At 37.2% G+C, this 19,834-nt stretch overlaps 1 protein-coding gene across 2 annotated transcripts in view; it reads left to right on the forward strand.

Moving 5' to 3' along the window:
• Nucleotides 1-19,834, forward strand: part of LOC121981490 (NADPH-dependent aldo-keto reductase, chloroplastic-like) — a 60,047-nt gene that overhangs the window by 27,827 nt on the left and 12,386 nt on the right. The window contains exon 14 of one of the 2 annotated variants that reach the window (XM_042534033.1): nucleotides 152-357. In XM_042534033.1, coding sequence (XP_042389967.1) covers nucleotides 152-357 — 206 coding nt within the window. The remainder of the gene's footprint in view (nucleotides 1-151; nucleotides 358-19,834) is intronic. The other variant, XM_042534034.1, reaches the window with a different exon arrangement.

Consider the following 19,834-nt stretch of genomic DNA (forward strand, 5'->3'; position numbering starts at 1 on the left):
TATCATTTTCTGAATTTTTTAAGATTCTTTGTTAAATGTGTAGACCTTTATTATCACTTTTGATAGGGCGTTTGATTCTAAGGCTGGACTATATTGTTTTGTCTAGCATATATCTCATGCATAGGTTTGTTGATTATAACCACAATTCAAGCTTCTGCAGGATCTTGCAGTTGATCTCATAGTTGAGAGCATAGATAGTCATGGGTCACGATGTGATCATCTAATTCAGGAAGCTGATGGCATGTATCCTCCCCTTTCCATGTCAAATCATGATCGACTACTTTCTGGCCTCAAAACCTATGTTCTCAGACACAGAAATTCTTTAAATAAAGAGTGTCATATTTGCTTCTCAGGCAGGTAGTTGGTCTAAAGTCTAAACCATGACATTTCATTTTTTTTTCATTGCTGACTAATCTTTATACTGTATGATTGGTACTTTTAGACTTGAATATTCATTTGTTTCTGAATCATAACTATTGGTGGAAATGGTAGTTGTTGCCTTTTGTTTTTACTACATGACCACTATGTTTGGTTGTATTCTACATCACGGTTTAACCATTCAATGTTGGCACATTAGTTGATGCATATCAGACATTTTAAAGATTAGACAATTTTTTATTCTAGATCGTATTTGGATATAATTTATCATCTGAGTTTACTTTACTTTTAAATTTGAACAGTATATTTTGTCCATAATTAGACTACGAAGAGCAGCCCGATGCACGAAGCTCCTGGCATGCGGGGTCCCGGGGAAGGATCCATTGTACGCAGCTTTACCCTGCTTTTCGCAAGAGGCTATCTCCAATTTGTCTATAATTAGACTTGGTTTATTTTATTGGATTATAAAAGTTGATATAGGAGACCTGAAACCATGTTTATGGATAATTTTGACCATTAATAGTGTTTCCTTATTTCCTCTTCTCTTTAATTCCTTAAAAAGATGCAGCATAATCGCTAATTGTTTATGGTTGTCAATCGTTTGTTTGTCAAGAGTCAACCTATTGATTTTCTTTGTGCAACTTTTCTTATCCAAGTCAATAGTTGTTTATTACCTTTACTTTATGCTTGTAGTATAATAGAATTTGTTAAGAATATTTAAGAGTTATATACCAATGTTAGAACAATTGCATAACGGAACATACAGGATACATGTTGATGCACATAACTAGGTACAACAACTACTACTACTAAGTCTTTATCCCGCTAGGTAGGTCGACTATATTGAGTCCTTCTACTCCATTGGACTCAATCTCTTATTATATAAAGGGCATCCCAGTGCACGAAGCTCTTGCCAATGTGGAGTCCTAGGGAAGGATCTATTGTACACAGTCTTATCCTATATTGCAAGAGATTATTTCAATATTCGAACCCATGACCTTCAGGTCACACGATAATAATTTTATCGTTGCACCAATGCTCCCCTTCATCTATATCTGTTGGTGCAGTTGACACCAATGATCAAACCTGAGTTTTAATGAATGACAAGTAGATTAAAGTTAGATGTGTTGTTGATCTAACCTTGTTACCAAGTGCGTAGGGATGACTAACTTGACGGGTCAAGAGGACCAGACATCAAGCAGGAAGTCCAGTCGGGATGTGCGATTCCTGATTGGCGAAGTCCAGATGTAGGATTCTGGCTGGAGGTTGGGATGTTTGATTCTCAATGGGTTGAAGTCCAGATGTGCAATTTTGGCAGGAGGTCGCAACGTTCGATTCCTAATTGGTGAAGTCCGAATGTGCGATTCTGGCAAGAAAACCTGGTGGGTCAGATTGGACGTCGAGGTAACTCGACATTTGGTAAGTGGAGGTAAGTCGGAGAGTGACTCAGTGAGGGCGCGTCCCATTTGAGGGGATAGTAGGCGTCGATCCAATTTAGGTCCATTTCAGAAACCTAGATTGAGGCACTAGATTCTGGTCTCAGAGAGACAGGATTTAATTACTAAACTGCTTATTTTTATTGTGCTAACTTTGTTTTGCAAGTTAGATATTTGTATTGAACTAATACAATTTGCACGGCAAAAGGAGCACAAAATGCCTCGGGTGAATAGTGCCCGAGGCGCCTTCAAGCCAATGGAAGACACCTTGAGTACTGTTCATGGAGGGTGCCTTCAAAGCTCTTAAAGGCACCTTCGGTTGGATAACTCAAAAGACCGCGGCGATGATAAGGCATAGATTTTGTGGGATAAAACTTTGCCTATGAAAAACGCCTTCAGTGCTAAGGTGCCTTCAACACTCAATAAGAGGGTGTCTTGCCCAAGGCTTCAATAGTACTCAAGTACACCTCATTTACAAGCTTCTAGGCAATCGTGTGGCTCTTCGACTGCTCCGACTTCATGCTGCTACTTTGCGACAACACTACGACGTTCGACTGCTGCTGAGAAGCCGTAACACCGAGATCAATCAGTTAAAACTACAAGTGCTGGGTAACGAAGTTTCATTTTGTACTTAATTTTTACATAAAGGAAAGTGTAGCATATCATACTTGTCCTGACTTTTCGATTGTACTCATTTTCCTCTTCTGGAAGAGGATTTTAGTGGATTACCCATCGATAGGTTCGTGAGACCTGGGTCTTGGACTAGGAGTCACTGAAGGCTCCGAACCAAGTAAAACCGATCGAGTTCACGTACGTGATTCACCCACCTCTCACGTACGTCTCGATCCAACAAGTGGTATCAGAGCAAGGTTCTACTTTGAATTGGTGCAACCACTAATCAAACAAGGGGAATTGTTTTATTTTTTTTCGGATTTCAGTCTTTCATATTTCATTTGAATTGGTAAAGTTTACCTCTTCAAATAATTCTTTCTCATTTGGTTTTTACTCGAAGTTGGTGCAACACCACTCGAGTCGTCGATATTTTTTTACTATAAACTCTGCTAATCCAAGACCTAGTCTTGGGACATTTTTGTTATTTTTTTGTAAGATAATTCAAATGGCCCAACTCAAAGGGTATAGTACCACTTGCTCTCCTCTCTTCAATGGAAATGACTTTCTGTATTGGAAGAAGAGAATGGAGGCCTATCTGAAGATTGACATCAAGCAATGGTTCTCAATCTAACGCACGTACTGGGCACCAGTTGACGAAGCAACCAAAACACCCATTGATCTTGAGGATTGGAATCCGGATATGAAGGAGGCCTAGACTAACAACAAGGCGTTGAATACCCTCTAATGTGGGCTGATCAAGGAAGAGTTGAACTGAATCGGACCATTCAACAACACAAAGAAATTATGGGACAAACTGGTCGAACTACACGAGGGAACAACCGACTCCATGGTAACGAAGCGTGATCTTTTATTAAATTCTTTATTTAATATCAAAATGCAGGATGGAGAAACCGTAAGCCAACTACACACGAGGATCAAGAATATCCTCAACAACCTACACATGATCGGATATCAACTCGAAAATTGCGACATTATCAAGTATGCTCCGAATTCGTTTCCTTGAAATGCACTGTGGGCATTGATCGTAGATGCCTCTAAAGTTTCGAGAAACCGTTCAAAGTTAAAACTAGACGAGTTATTTTGTAAATTGGAACTGCACGAACAAAATAATGCCACAAAAGTCGAGAAAATGATCACTTTTCTTGCAGGTACTTCAAAGGAAGCCAAAGCACGAACCCGAGCCAAACTCAAGACAGGGACGGAGTCCGACTCGGAGTCTGACGAAGAAGAGTAGCTAGTGAACATGATAAGAAAAATGTTCATTAGACGTAAGAGAAACTTCTCTAAGCACGACATGAAGAAGATGTCCAAGTCTACATCCAACAACCCAAAGGCGAACGTCACGTGCTACGGTTGCAACAAGAAGGGGACACTTCAAGCACGAATGCCCGAACGAAGACAAGATAAAGAGGACAAAGCAGAAGAAGGCGCTTCAAGCGACGTGGGACGAGTCCTCCTAAGATGAATCGGAAATCGACGAATCAAAGCAGGCAAGTTATCTCGCATTGATGGCAACCGGAGGCGAATCGTATCAAGAAGACGAGTCCGAATACCAGTCAAGCAACGAATCCGCATCTGGTTCAAACGAACCAAATGGGGAATCTAAATGGGTATTTGATAGTGGTTGCTCCCAACACATGATCGGGGATTAAACAATATTCACAAAATTGACATTTAAAAGACTAGAAACAATTGTCTTTGGAAACAACGACAAACTTAAGATAATTGGAATAGGTAACATTGAACTAGAATCTAATTTCATTATTCATAAAGTACTACTTGTTGAAAATTTCAAATTCAACTTATTCAGTGTTAGTCAATTGTGTGATTCAGAATATAAGGTTACGTTTACATGCACTAAATATTTAATTAAACATATGAAAGATCCCATAATAAAATTAAAAGGATTTAGGAATAATAATATTTACATAATTAATCTAGTCAACTCCTCATTTAAGTGTCACTTGACACAAAAGGAGGAAACCTGGCTATGGCATAGAACCCACACTCACCTTAGAAACCTCAACAAACTAAATAACTTAGAGGACTACCAAAACTACCCAACTTAGACTCAACAATCTATAATGCTTGTCAACAAGGAAAACAAATCAAATCAACCTACAAACCAACTAATTAAACTCAAATCAATTCAACACTTGAATTATTACACTTAGATTTATTTGACTCACATGAGATTAAATCTATTAATTAAAATTCATACTGTCTAGTAATAATTGATGATTACTCAAGATTCACTTGAGTAAAATTTTTAAAAAATAAAGATGAAACATTTGAAATATTTAATGATTTTTTAAACAAACTGAAAACAAAAAAGACTTAGAAATCAAAAGAATTAGGAGTGATAACGGTGGAGAATTTAAAAATCATAGGTTTACTAAATTCTGCTTAGAAAATGGGTACCATCAAGAATTCTCGTGTCCTAATACACTTCAACAAAGCGGAATAGTTGAAAGAAAAAATAGAACCCTCTAAGAAGCCACTAGTAATGAATACCAACTACTAAAATATTTCTAGGCAGAAGCTGTTAGTACAGCCTACTATACAAAATAGAATAACAATAAATAATAAACAAAATAGGTATTTAGAAATAAACTAAGTGAAAATGGGAAAATTATTAGAAATAAAGCTACACTAGTAGCTAAAGGGTTTAGTCAAGTAAAGAGACTTGACTATGAAGAAACCTATACCCCAGTAGCCAGACTTGAGTTTATTAGAATGCTACTAAGCTATGCATCCCATAAAGGATTTAAACTTTATCAAATGAATGTTAAATCTGCCTTCATAAATGGGCTAATAAAAAAAGAGGTCTATGTATGTCAACCACCTAGGTTTGAGAGTTTAGATCATCCTGACCATGCATTTAAACTAAAGAAAGCATTGTATGGTCTTAAACAAGCACCTAGGGATTGGTGTGAAAGGTTAACCTCCTATCTAATTTCCAAATGATTTAACCAAGGTCAAATTAATCAAACTCTATTTGTAAAATCACTTAAGTTTGATATTTTTATAGCCCAAGTATATGTAGACGATATAATTTTTGGTTCAACAAACTCAGAATTTTTGCAAGAGTTTATAACCTTAATGGAACAGGAATTTGAAATGAGCCTAATAGGTAAACTAACATATTTCTTAGGTTTACAAATTAAACAAACAAATGAAGGAAATTATGTTTACCAATAGAAATACACAAAAGAATTACTTTAAAAATTTAGAATAGAAAATATCAAAAAAAATAAAAATACCAATGGCAATTAACACAACTTTAGATAGTTATCCAAACAAAAAATCAATAGATATAAAATATTATAGGAGTGTTATAGACAGTCTTTTATACTTCATTGCAAGTCGACCTGATGTCTTATTTGCAGTTAGTATGTGTGCTAGATATCAAATCTGTGCTAAAGAGTCCCATATAACAAATGCTAAAAGAATTTTTAGATATTTAAAAGGTACAACAAATGTGAGAATTTAGTACCCTAGAACACCTAATTTTGAACTGATTACTCTGACTCAGATTATGCCGATTGTAAAATATATCGTAAAAGTGCAAGTGGTGGATGCCAATTACTTAGACCATCACTTGTAGTTTAGTAGAAAACAATACTGTGTTGCTTTATCTACTATTGAAGTCGAGTACATAGTAATGAGTGAGTGTGTAGTACAATTATTATTGATGATGCACACATTAAAAGACTTTAACTTAGAATATAAAAATGTAAAAATCCATATTGATAATATCAGTTCAATCAACTTAACTAAAAATCCAGTGCATCATTCAAGAACCAAACATATTGAAATCAAACATCACTTCATTAGAGATCACGTCACCAAAGGAGACATTGAACTCAACTATGTTAAGTCCAAGTTAAATCTGGAGGATATCTTCACTAAACTACTGCCATAATCTGAATTTAGTAACCTACGAAGATGGCTGGGAATGTGTACGATAGATTAGGACTCTTATTATCAAATAAATTTTTAAATGATTTGCAAATTCTAGGAAAATTCATTACTTATGTTTTCTGAATATTCTCATTTCTAGTATTTCAAAATGTGTTTTGGTCTTAGTCTAGATCGATCCCATAGAAAGCATGATCTTATAGATATAGGTAACGAGCATCTCACAAACAGACTAGGGCTATCTTGATTTTGTATTAAAAAACTTAGAATGGCGTGAGATGCGTAGGCCTTTTGCCTAGACTTCAGATGCTTTTATTAGTGCATCAACATAAGTTTGGGCGAAAAATGCTAGTATATTGATCAAGTGAAGTAGTCATTTTTCAGCAAATTTCTAACTGGACATTAGTACTTAACTTGACTAACCAAGTGAAAACTACTATCTTCTGATAGTTAGTTAGTAATTGAAGGTTAGACATTTAAAGACAATTTATAGATAAATATTATTTTCAAAGGAATATCAGGTTCAGGGGAGGATATTTGAAAAGTACTTTCAATAGAATTTTATTTCATTTTTTTTTAAATTTTTGCAAAGTGTTGGTTTAAAAATTCATTTGAAACCTTATTGAAACTTACTTTGTAAATGGTTCAAAAATTACTTCTGAAATATTCTGAAATATTTCCAAAATTATTTTGATTTTTGAAAAATATTTTGCAAAATGCTTCCAAAACTTTCTTTTAAAACTTGCTGTGAAAAATACTCTTATACTTTTTCAAACATCCGTTTTGAAAAATAAAATCAAAGTGTTTTGAAAATTACATTTAAAAACTGCTTAAAAATACTTTGAAAAATATTTTGAAAGATGTTTTCAAAAACACTTTGAAAAGTTTTATAAAATTCTTACAAAGGTTATCCTTTCACTTTGAAAACACTTTAAAATTTTTTCTGTAAAATCTTAAAAAAAATTATTTGCAAAATGTCTTTCAAAATACATGAAATTTTCAAAACTTGTTTCAAAATTTTGGAAATGGGTTGTCTTGAAAAATGGGTTGCAGAACTCTTGTAAAATTTAGCTTTGCAAAATATTTTGTTTTTGCAAAATTTAATTTTCAAAAATTTAAAAACCTTTTGTAAATTTTAAAAATTCCTTTCAAATTACTTTGAAAATTTTTCTTAACTCCTCCCTACAATAGACCTACAAATTTTTATGCTTACTTTAAAAAATTTATTACTTGCCATGCTTGCTTGTATATTTACATTTTCATAATTTGGTACACTTATATGCATAATTTTTTGATAATGTTAAAGGGGGAGAGTTAGAGTTTAAGTAAGAAAATCTGAAAAACTTAACCCTAAAAATGATCAAGAGAAAAAAACTTAACTGTTTCATTTTAGATTTATCTCAAAATCATTTTTTTATATATGTTTTACATTTTTTCTAATTTTAACCCAGGTTGTCATTGCATCAAAAATGGGGAGATTGTTGGTGCAGTTGACACAATGATCAAATCTGAGTTTTGATGAATGACAAGTGGATTAAAGTTAGATGTGTTGTTAATCTAACCTTGTTATCGAGTGCGCAGGGTTTACTAACTTGACGAGTCAAGAGGAGTTGGGATGTGCAATTCCTGATTGGCGAAGTCCAAATGTAGGATTCTAGCAAGAGGTCAGGATGTTCGATTCCCGATGGGTTGAAGTCTGGATGTGTGATTTTGGTAGGAGGTCGAGATGTTCGATTCCCAATTGACGAAGTCCGAATATGCGATTTCGATAGGAAGACCTGGTGGATTAGATTGGACGTTAAGGAGGTAACTCGACATTTGGTAAGTGGAGGTAAGTCACTGGAGGAGAATGACTCAGTGAAGACGCATCCCATTTGAGTGGAGTAGGCGTCAGTCTAATTTAGGTCTTTTTCGTAACCTAAATTGAGACCCTGACTAGATCTTGGTCTCGGAGAGACAGGATCTAATTACTAAACTGTTTATTTTTATTATGCTAACTTTGTTTTGCAAGTTACATATTTTGTGTTGGACTAACACATTTTGCAGGGCAAAAGGTGCACAAAATACCTCGGGTGAACAGTACCCAAAGTGCCTTCAAGCCAATGGAAGGCGCCTTGAATATTGTTCATTGAAGGCTCCTTCGAGTGTTTGGAAGGCACCTCCGGTCGAATAACTCAGAAGACCTCGACAATGATAAGGCACAGGTTTTGCGAGATAAAGCTTTGCCTATGGAAGGCGCCTTCAGTGTTATAGAAGGCGTCTTCAATGCTCAATAAAAGGGTGTCTCGTCCAAGGCTTCAATAATACTCAAGTACACCTCATTTACAAGCTTCTACGCAATCTTGCGACGCTCCGACTACTCCGACTTCGTGCTGCTAATTTGCGACGACACTACTGCGTTCGACTGTTGCTGAGAAGCCGTCCAACATCAAGATCGATTCGTTAAAACTATAAGTGTCGGGTAACGAAATTTCATTTTGTACTTAATTTTTGCATCAAGGAAAGTGTAGCTTGTTAAATTTGTCCTGACTTTTCGATTGTGCTCATTTCCCTCTTTCGGTTCTTCCGAAAGAGGACTTCCATGTGCCTTTGTATATCCTTCAACCAAATTGAATGTAGGTCGTGTCGAGCGACATGGCTTGATATTGCAAATGCTAGTTAAAAGCATGCTAAGACCAAGTCAAAGTTCAAGGAGTTTTAATCCTATAGTTCTCTTTCACTAAGCTTGTTTACTTTCAAATATAAGCTTATAATAATTAGAAAAATCAATTTAATTAAAATTTTGTAGTAACATGTTGCATATGTTAGTGCAATCATGCCCCAAGTGGTCCGGTATGATCTTGGATTTCATGTTTGGGTTAACGATTTAAGTTAGGTTTTGTTTGTTATATTTGATGTGTGTTGAGCTTGCAGGGATAGTAGGAAGACACATGAAACAACTCTGGAGCATTAACCTGGCACAACCAAGTTGGTCGCTTGATGGCTCTAGGTTCATAGATTGGAGAAGGTTCCAAGGGACCGCATGGCGAGGAACATCAAGGTAGTGAGGACGATGGAAAACTTCAGAGGTAAAGACGTGAAGGATGACATAGAGAAGAGTCGTGGTCTTGGGTGCATCCAAAGGTTGTGGGGTATGAAGGAAGAGGATTTCGAGGTAAAGTTAAATTGCACGGGTAAGTCTCCAATGAGTTATGAGAGTTAAGTGACTGAACCCAACTCAAGTGGACTCAATCTTAGGTAGTCGTAGCGAGTCAATTGGTGATTGAGAACCTAATACTCCAAATGGTTTTAGGGTATAGGGGTGATTACTTGATGGAAGTGTAAAATTAGCCAACCGGTCGTGGAGTCAATTGAAGTGTTATAATCAATCAACTACAAACCAAAACCCTAATATTGTTGTAAATTAATGTTTGTAGTTTGGAGCCATCAATTGATGTTGAATTTCAATCGACTGAATTTGAGGAGCCAACTAATGGAATGATTCTGTTTGTGGATGAGTTGACTGAACAATTGGCTAATGATGTCAGTTGACTACTGGTAAGTACATGCAAAGCAGAAAAGAGTCATTGTTGTGCATCAACAGTCAAATTGCAAGGAGTAGTCAATTGATTTAATTGATGGCGCAACAAATTCGATCGTTGGGTGGTAGACAGTCTCATAATAGGATTTCAAAGGCTATAAAAGGAGGGCTAAGAGGCTTTGAAGGCTGGCGGATTAGAGTTCTTAATACTCTAACCAAAGACTTTTGCTTTCCTTTTGTAATCCTTACACTATGAGAGTTTCTCCACCTCTGATGGAAGATTGAGAAGAAGAACATATAGAGGCTTTTCGTGGGTGACTCGCCTGACGAGTCATAAACCATGGAGTAGAAATCAAGGGTTCCAAACCATGTTAAATTTTCGAGTTTGGTTTGTCTTCTTGTGTATTTTTTTATGTTTCCATTACATTAATATTGTCTTGAAGTTCAAAATATGAAGTCGAACTATGACGATTATTCACCCCTCCTCTTTAGTTCACCATCCACGTTCCTATAAGTGGTATTAAAGCAAGGAGCTCGTCATTGGACTAACTATACCAAGAAAGCAACACAAAGATGGCCAAGATAGTATATGAGCGACCAAGGACCAAATCAAACTTAGTAAAGGTAAGTTGAAAGGTATATTGTCAAAAATTTTGCTTCTATTTAACCATTTGTTGGGCAAGGAAGGGGAGTAAAAAAATGCTAAAGATCTTTGGGAAAAGATCATATAATTCCCGAATCAAGAGGAAGCTCATGAGGAAACAATTGTGGAGAAGAGTAGAGAAGAGTCTAAAAATCCACAAGAAAAGAAGAAAGGGAAGGTGAACTCATTGTCAATGAGAATGAGAGTCAAGTGGGAAGGGCAAAATTTGATTGAGGAGATTGTAAAAGTCCAGGCCTCAAGCACCTCTATGAAAAAGAAGAACAAAGAGTATATTATATACTTCGGGTGCAATGAGAATGGATATTACAAGAACCGATGCTCACTCATGAAGGAAGAGGTAAAGAAAAGGTGAATCTTAAATTTAATGAATTATGCAATGTTTCAACTAATCCAAGTAGTAGGAATAAGGAAGAAAAGAAGAAGAAAAGTGTATCATTTACTTAATGTGTGGGGAGAAGGGTCATTATCACACAAAGTGCCCAAAGAAGAAGGAAATCAAGAAAATGAAACATTTAAAGGAATGGAGAAGAAATTTAGAGGCCCGAGTCAAGGGGAGCTCCAAAGGTAAAAGGGAAGCTAATTCGTAACGTAAATTCAATTTTAAGAATTAATTCTTTCATGCATAGTAGAAAATATTATATTTATTTACCTATGACACTGAAAGCGAAAGATTTAGACTTGTAGAGTAAAAATAAAATATATGGAATTTAAGTTTAGCAATATTGGACATAATAAGTTAATTGTTAAGATAGGAGATGACGAATTACCTGAAATTGAGAGCTTTAAGTATTTAGGATTATTTTTACAAAAGAATGGCGGGGTTGAGAGAGATATCTTACATAAAATACGAGTAGGATGGTTGGGATATAGGAGAGCGTCAAGTGTTCTTTGTGATCATAAAATATTTCTAAAAGACTAAAACTTAAAGGGAAGTTATATAAAATGATAGTTAAACCTGCTATGTTATAGAGCTAAATGTTGAATTATGACTCAAGCATATGAGAAGAATATGAGAGTTGCAAAGATGAGAATGTTAACGTGGATGTGCTAATATACAAGGATGGAGAGTATAAGAAATAAGAACATTAAAGAAAGTCAAGATTGAGTCTATTGAGAGGGAACTTTGAGAGATGTCTAAGATGCTACAAATATATTCTTAGATGACCAATGAATGCTCCAATTAAGCGATGTGAAATTTTGATAAATATGCATATTAAACAAGAAAGGAAGACAAAGAAGACTTAATAACGATAAAAAAAGATAACATTTATTTAAATATAGATGATATAGTAGGGATAAAACCCAATGACAGGTGGATTTATATAATCGACCCCACTTAGTAGGATAAGGCTTGGTTATTGTTGTTGTATTTATGTAGAATTTTAGTTTCAAGAATCATAAGTGTAGTGTAAATGATCATCATAACCCTAGGACAAAGGTTCATAATAGGACTACCTTACCCTTACCCAAGGATAGGAAGGTAGTTGGAAACCTAGGCAAGCCATTGAAAAAGGATAAACACATGCCTAAGAATAGGTTTAGAATTGTCTAAAGAGGAGAACAACTCTAGAATTCGAAAACTAAAATTGAAAAACCACTGTTCTAAAAAGCGCTAGGCGGTAGGCGAGCGGCCACTCGCCCACCTGGCAAATTTTTTCTACAAAATATTTTAAATAATTATAAAAATATATAAAATATTTTTCAATATCTAAAATTAATCAAAATATGCATAATTTGTTCAACATACAATGCAAATAGCAAAAGTACACAAAATAACTCCTATAATCCTATATCCCTAATTCTTCTTCTAGTTCATCTACATATTTCTTCAACGCTTCCAATGTCTCGGATTCAAACTCAAAATCCATGGCATCTTCGTCTTCTTCATCCGTTACAAATTCTTCTTCGTGAAATGCTTTTACATCTTCAATATTTGTCTCAACATCTTCATCTCCACTGTCAACAATCCATTCTTATGCAATAGTTGCTTCACTAGCAAGTAGCACATTAACTCTTTTTTCTTCTTGTCTTCTCTTTTTGTTTATGACTTTGGCATTAAATTGAACATAGACTAAATTGTTCAACCTTCTGATATCTAGCCTATTTCTTTTCTTTGTATAAATCTACATTAAAGAAAAATATTAATATTGAATACATATTTAGACATTTAGTAATTAGTAGTTACTACACGCTACACAATAAGTAATTAAGTATTTACTCCCTCGAAAGTACTCCAATTTCTCTCACAACCCGAAGAACTTGTAGTTAAAGAAAGGATTCTTTTAGCCATCATTTGTAATTTAGGTACACCATTTCCAAAAAGATGTCACCATCCAACTAAATAAAAACAAATCAAACAATAACAATAAGCAAAATTAAGAAACAAGCAATAGAAATTACAAAATAAAATAAGCAATTATTACTTAGTTCTTAGTTCTTACCTGGATCATATTTCTCATCATCTTTTATGCATTCCACCATAGCCAATGCTCTTCCGTGAGTAGATGTAGATTTTAGAGATTTCATTTCTCCCCATTTTAATTTTTAAATTTTTTAATCTTTAATTTTCTTTTTTTAAAAGGTTTTCTTTTAATTTTTTTAAAACAATTAAAATCAGAATAAAAAAAATTAATTGTCCGCCCCTGCATAGGCGGCCCTAGGTGGCCGATTAATGTGGCGACGCCTAGAGGCGTCGCCTTTGCAAAAGGCAGGGCGGTGGCCAGCCACCCACCACCTAGGCACCTCCTAGGTGCCGCCTAGGCGGCGCCTTTTAGAACACTGTGAAAAACTAAGCATTGAGGGCAAAGTTTATGGACCTAGAGAAGACCTTAAAGAAATTTGTAAAAGAGTCTAGGAATTTAAATATGGCTTTAGGAGGGAAAATGCCTAGGAATGATCAATCAGATTCGAGATTATCTATTATCACCTCATGTTGGTAAGTCAATGGCTGAAAAGCCCTCCTACCATAGAGTATCATTTGACTATGAAATGGGCAAGAATCCAAGGGTGGAGCATGCCATGGTAGCATTCGGATCTAGGAAGGTGGCTAAGGTTGGAAGTTCCAAGGGGAACTCCATGCGCCAAATTGGGACTCATATTCTTTAGATTTCAAGATAAGGATGCTTGGGATACTAGAAAGGTCCATAGGATATGCCAATGGATTTGGAGATAATGAGAATTTAAACCCTTTGGTATTGCTACATTGAGGGGAGAGACATGTAAGAGAAATATGAAAATTGTTTATAAGCCATGACATTATGATCAAATTTCATGAGATGCCAAATAAACTAATGTAATGGTGTGTTTTAGTTTTGGTTTGGAAAATACATTGGATGGAAACTAGAATTAGGACTTTAAGTTCATTTGAATCATTTAGCTAGTTTTGAATTTTGTGTCAAATCTAGGAATAGTAAGGAATTTTGGAGAATATCTATTTTTCAAATTAGATATGGGTTAAACAAACATCTCCACAAAATTTGTGAATTTTAAGAGGTTTGTGGAATTTTTAATACATTTTAGAAATTGGCTTGGGTGAGCTGTTCAGAAACAACAGTCATTATTTCAAAAGCTGTTGACTGTTGGTCATCAGTTAACTGGAAAAGTTCAAGAAGTCAAATGATATTTTGGCCAAGAGTGTTGATCATCTTTGAGAGCAGTTGGCCATAGGACTTGGTATTCGTGCATAAGATCCAATGGAGGATTTTGAATGCAAGCTAAGGGTCATTATAGATGCATGTAACCAACAGCTAGGACATTATTGGTGTATCTTTTATTGTATGACAACGGGAGAGAGAAAACAAGTTTAAGTGGGAAACCTTGTTCTACTCATTGCAAGGTTCTCCTATGTTGGGATTAAGAGGAACCTAATTTGATATTAAAGGGAGATGTGACGATATGTTATGGGAACCTTGCTCTCCATTAAATGTGGATTTGGAAAATTCCTAGCTCAAAGGGGAGCTTAGATCTGGGGGAGCCTAGATATAGGTCTCGATCTATGATATTGCATTTATGGCATATACATTAGCATTTTTTGTTGTTGCTGTTGGTGCCTCTAGTTTAAATGAAATCCTAAATATTAAAAAGAGGGAGACTGTTAGTGCAATTATGCCCCAAGTGGTTCAATGTGACTTTAATGTTTGACAAATGTTTAAATTAAGCTTTATCTATTGTATTTGATGTGTGTGTTGAGTGTGTAGGGACTGCGGGGACACACATGGTATAACTCTGGAGCATTAACTTAACACAACCAAGTTGGTAGCTCGATGGTTCGAGGTTCATAGATTGTAGAAGGTTGCATGAGGCAACTGAGGGATCGTAGGATAAGGAGTATCGATGCAGTAAGGAGGACGGTCGAAGGAAGAGAACTTCAAAGGCAAAGGTGTGAAGGATGATATGGAGAGGAGTCATGGGCTTGGGTGCATCCAAGGACGTGGGGCCTAAATAAAAAGGGTTTTGAGGCGAAGTCAAGCTGTAAGGGTAGGTCTCCAATGATCTGTGAGAAGTGAGTGACTTGTACACATGGGGGAAAAGATTAGAACTCAATTTAGGAGTACTTAACCTTAGGAGGTCGTAGTCAAGGTCAACAACTGATTGGGAAACTCAATACCCCAAATGGATTCAAGTATAAGAGTGACAAATCTACTTATGATGGACATCTATCCACTGGTGGTAGAGTTCACTGAAGTGTAACAATTAGCTGACTGCAAACCAAAACTTTGAAGTTGTGGTAAATTGAGGTTTGTGGTTTGGAGTAGTCGACTAGTGTTAGAATTCTAGTTGATTAGAGGATCAGTCGCCTAATCGACAGGATCACGAGGAGCAGTCGATTAATGGCCACACACAGTTGATTGTTAGGTGGCAAACAATCTCATAACAAGATTTCAAAGGCTTTAAAAGGAGGTTTTGGGAGGCTTTGAAGGTCGGTGGATTTGAGCCAATCAAGCCTAATAGAAGCCTTAGTTTTCCTATTTGTTTTCATTTTCTAATCCTCTTAATCCTTGCATTTTAAGAGGTTTCTTCACCTCTGGTAGGACGACCAAGAAGGAGAAAACTATAGAAGCTTTTCATGAGTGACCGATCTAACAGGTCATAGGCTATGGAGTAGGAATTCGAACAGCGTTAAACTGTCAAGTTCGGTTTGTCTTCTTGTCTTGTGGGTTTTGTTCATGATTCCATAGTATTAATATCGTCTTGTAGATCAAAATATGAAATCAAACTACAATGCCTATTCTCCCCTTCCCTGTAGTTGACCATCCATGTTTCTATAGAAGAAAAATATCAAACATCTTAAATAAAGATTATTATACTTCTCATTCTAGTGAGATCAAGTATTTTTTACAGATCAAATTAAACAATGCTATCAAGACATTTTCTATTGCAATTGAGTTCTCTATATCCTCTTAAATATTTTTACTCACTAATGTTCTTTACTTCGAGCCGTGGATTGAGGAAGCAAAGGAATCCAAGGTGGAAAAAAAATCCTTAGGAAAAAGGAACGGAAAAGAAAAGAATCCCCAGGAAGAAAGAAGAGAAAAAAAAGAAAAAGAAAAAGAAAGGAGAAGAGGAAGGAAAGAGACGGGAAGATAAAAATACAAGATAAAAATTCAAGATAAAAAAATATGAGATAAAAATTCACAACAGTGCAAGCCATGCGAGGCGACAGCGCAAGGCCCTTGGGTCGCCAGTGTGAGAAAAAAAAGTGAGATAGGAAGGAAAGTGTTGGACTCCGTGAGTATTTTGATGTGATCAACTAAGTTAGGTTAGGTCCTGCTAGTTATTTCATCCTGTCTAAGTGTGCAGGAACTTAGGAGCGCAGGAAGTCGAGCAGAAGACACAGCTAGCGAGAAGGACGACACGGGAAGGGAGTCGACGAGCTCGGTGTGTCCGAAGGACGAGAGAGCTGCGGAAGAGTACACTGGTTGACGAGAAGAACGTGCGCGGCGTTCGAGGGACGAGAAGCCAGGACGGAAGCTTGCTCGAGGAAAAGGCCGGGAATTGGGTTCGGATGAGTCCTATTCCAGTTGGCCGCAATCACCCAAGCTATCGGAGCATCAGAAGCCAAAAGGAAGTCAAAAGGAGCTGGAAAGCTAGCTGGAGGCGCCTTCAATGAAGTGCTGAAGGCGCCTCCGTAGCCTGCACTGTCTGAGGCACCTCAGACAGCTTGGAGGTGCCTCAAACCCAGTCCGAGGCGCCTCCAAGGCTGTTTGAGGCGCCTCAGACCCAGCCAAAGTTACCATTTGGATTCGGATAAAGTTTTATCCGGTCAAACTATTCGAGGCGCCTTGAACCCATGTTGGAGGCGCCTTGGACCCTCGAGATAGAGTTTCCAGGAGTTATATAAAGGCCCCTGGAGCTAGGAAATTGATAATCAATCAAGCAATCAACTCTGTATTCATTTCCAGCAATAATTCTGAGCTTCTAGTGTGTAAAAGGCTTTTCCGCCTTCAGAGAAGGAGATCTTTCAGAGCTTTTTCTACTGCCTTGGATTAACAACCTTCTTGGTTGTAACCAAGTAAATTGCTGAGTCTTTTTCTTTATTTCTGCTAGTTTACTTTATTACTATTACACTGTTTGAGTTGAAAGAATCGAGGAGGGTATACTTTTATTTTGCAGGCAATTCACCCCCCTCTTACCAGCCCCGCTGCATCAACAAGTGGTATCAGAGCCCGACAGCCTCAGAAGGACTAACCGCCGACTGAAGCACAAAGATCAAGACGATGGCCAGAACGAACATTCATCTCTCGAAATTCGACGGAGACTTCGCTACATGGAAGTGAAAAATGGAGGTATTTTTTAAGACTGAATTTGATATACTTCTAATCATGAAATATGATTTTTCCGCCCCCAAAGACAAGGAAGAATACAACTGGACGAAGAAGGAGCAAGCTGATTTTGTGGCTAACGGAAAGACAGAATTCCACCTGCTCAGTGTTCTGCCGCCCCAGGAGGTAAGTCGGATCGGAAGCTACGACTCTGTTAAAGACCTCTGGGAAAAATTCCTGGAGCTCCACGAAGGCACCTCAGAAGCGAAGCTAGCAAGGCACGACATCTTCCGGACCCAGTTGACGAATCTCCGGATGAACAACGGCGTGAAGGTAGCGCAACTCCAAGCTAGAATCAAGGAGCTGATAACGCAACTAACAAATCTCAGCGAATCAGTAACGAACCGAGATTCCATCCGATATGCGCTCAACACCTTCCCAAGAACTCCAGAGTGGGCGTCCTTAGTAGATGCTTACTACATCTCTAAGGACTTTGAGGTAAGTAGTTTAGAAAGTTTATTTTCTACATTTGAACTTCACGAGTCTCGAATTGCAGAACTTATAGAAAAGTCAAAACTCAACGTTGCCCTACAAGCCGAGATGGACGATCCCGACTCCGAAGCATCCATTGACGAATCTGAAGCGGCACTACTGGTAAGAAAGTTAAATAAATTTGTTAAAACTAATTGTAGGACCGTTGGGCCGGCTAGAAGGGGGGTTGAATAACCCTCAATAAAACACAACCCTTTCTCGAACGATTAAGCTAACACTTGAAAAATAGATTAAGCAGAAAATAAAGCATAAAGACGAGGCACCGGATTTGACTTGGTTACAACCGGGGAGGTTGTTAATCCAGGGAAGATAATCGCACTAAGAACTCCTTCTGGCGGAGAAGCCTCGTTTACAGCAGTGTAGGCACAGAAAGACAGAAGCTTATCTAAACAGTGGAAGCGCACAAGTGTTGTTTACAATTTCTGAATAGATGAAGAGCTTCTGGACCAAGGCTATATTTATAGCCTTGGTCGGGGCGCCCGGAAGGGTTCCGGCCACCCTGGGGGGATAAATTTTATCCCCCAATGTTCAGATCGAGTTAAAGCTCGATCCGGTCAAAAACTCACTTCCGGGTGCCTGAAAGGGTTCCGGGCGCCCCGGGTTGGGGCGGGCGCCTCGGGTTGGGGCGGGCGCCCCGGACTGGTTTGGGCGCCCCGGGCTGGTCCGAGCGCCCTAGAGAGTTCCGGGCGCCCCAGATGCTTAGTCAACTCCAGTTGACTTTCGTCAGGGTCCTCTGCTTGGTTGGGTGATCTCTGCTATCTGGAATAGGGCTCACCCGAACCCAAGTTCCGGTCTTCTCGAGCGGGCTTCCCTCCAGCTTTTCGTCCCTCGGAATTGCCGCGCGTTTCCTTCTCGTCCGCTTGCGTACTCATCCGCAGTCTTCGTTCCTCAGACGCAGCGCGTGCCGTCCTTCTCGCTAGCTGCGTTTCTTGCTCCTCGAGCAATCTTCTGCTCTGACTTTCGTCCCTCGGAACCACCACACGCTTCCTTCTCGTCCGCCGGTGTACTCTTCCGCAGCACCTCGTCCCTCGGACTGCCGTCCTTCTCGCTAGCTGCGTCTTCCGCTCGACTACCTGTGCTCCTAAGCTTCTGCACACTTAGACACAAGGTTAGAAACACACAGGACCTAACTTAACTTGTTGATCACACCAAAACAACCTTGGGGTTCCAACAATCTCTCCCTTTTTGGTGTGATCAACCCAAGTTAAGCTAGGGTAAAAATCGACATAAAATAAGATTAAGTAAATTAACTTAAATTTCAATTTAAGGGCAAAAAGATAGACAAGAAAGAAAAAAAAATTAAATCTATCTATCTCCCCCTAGACTTATACTTTCCCTTCTCCCCCTTTGATCACAAAAAAATGGGGTTCCAAGAAAAACAATCTAAGGGTTAAAAATTTAGTAAATTTGAAAAAAATATTTATAAGAAATTCTAAGTTAAAAACAATTCTAAGATTTTGCAAGAATTATTTTGAGAAATAATTCTAAGTAAAGTTTTAAAAATCTGACTTAGGCAATTTTTTTAAAAAAATTTCTAAGTAATTTGAGCATAAATTTCTAATTTCAGAAAATCTTTTAACTTAAGAAAAATACTAAAAAAAATTTTCTAAGTAAAGATTATTTTTGAAAGAAATTTTTCTAACTTAATCATTTGAGAATTTTTAAGAATATTTTTCCAAAAAAAATGACTTAGTCAAAAAATTTAAGTAAGTAAATTTCTAAATTAAAAAAAATGTTTGAATAACCTTTTTAAAGCATTAATTAATTCTTGCATTAATGCTTTGTTAGTAAGTTAATTAAACATTTATTTCAATATTTTGGCTTCCAGGTCGTGGCGAGACACTAGGCCTTCTTGGTTATTGGAGCAACAACCATTTCCTTGACAAAGTCTCATAAAGAAATTCTTTGTTTAATTTTCTCACTTAAAGCGCTAAATTTAATTTTAAAATTAATTTAAGCATGACTTTGG

Source organism: Zingiber officinale, chromosome 5A (genome assembly GCF_018446385.1).
Source record: "Zingiber officinale cultivar Zhangliang chromosome 5A, Zo_v1.1, whole genome shotgun sequence".
NCBI lineage: Eukaryota > Viridiplantae > Streptophyta > Magnoliopsida > Zingiberales > Zingiberaceae > Zingiber > Zingiber officinale.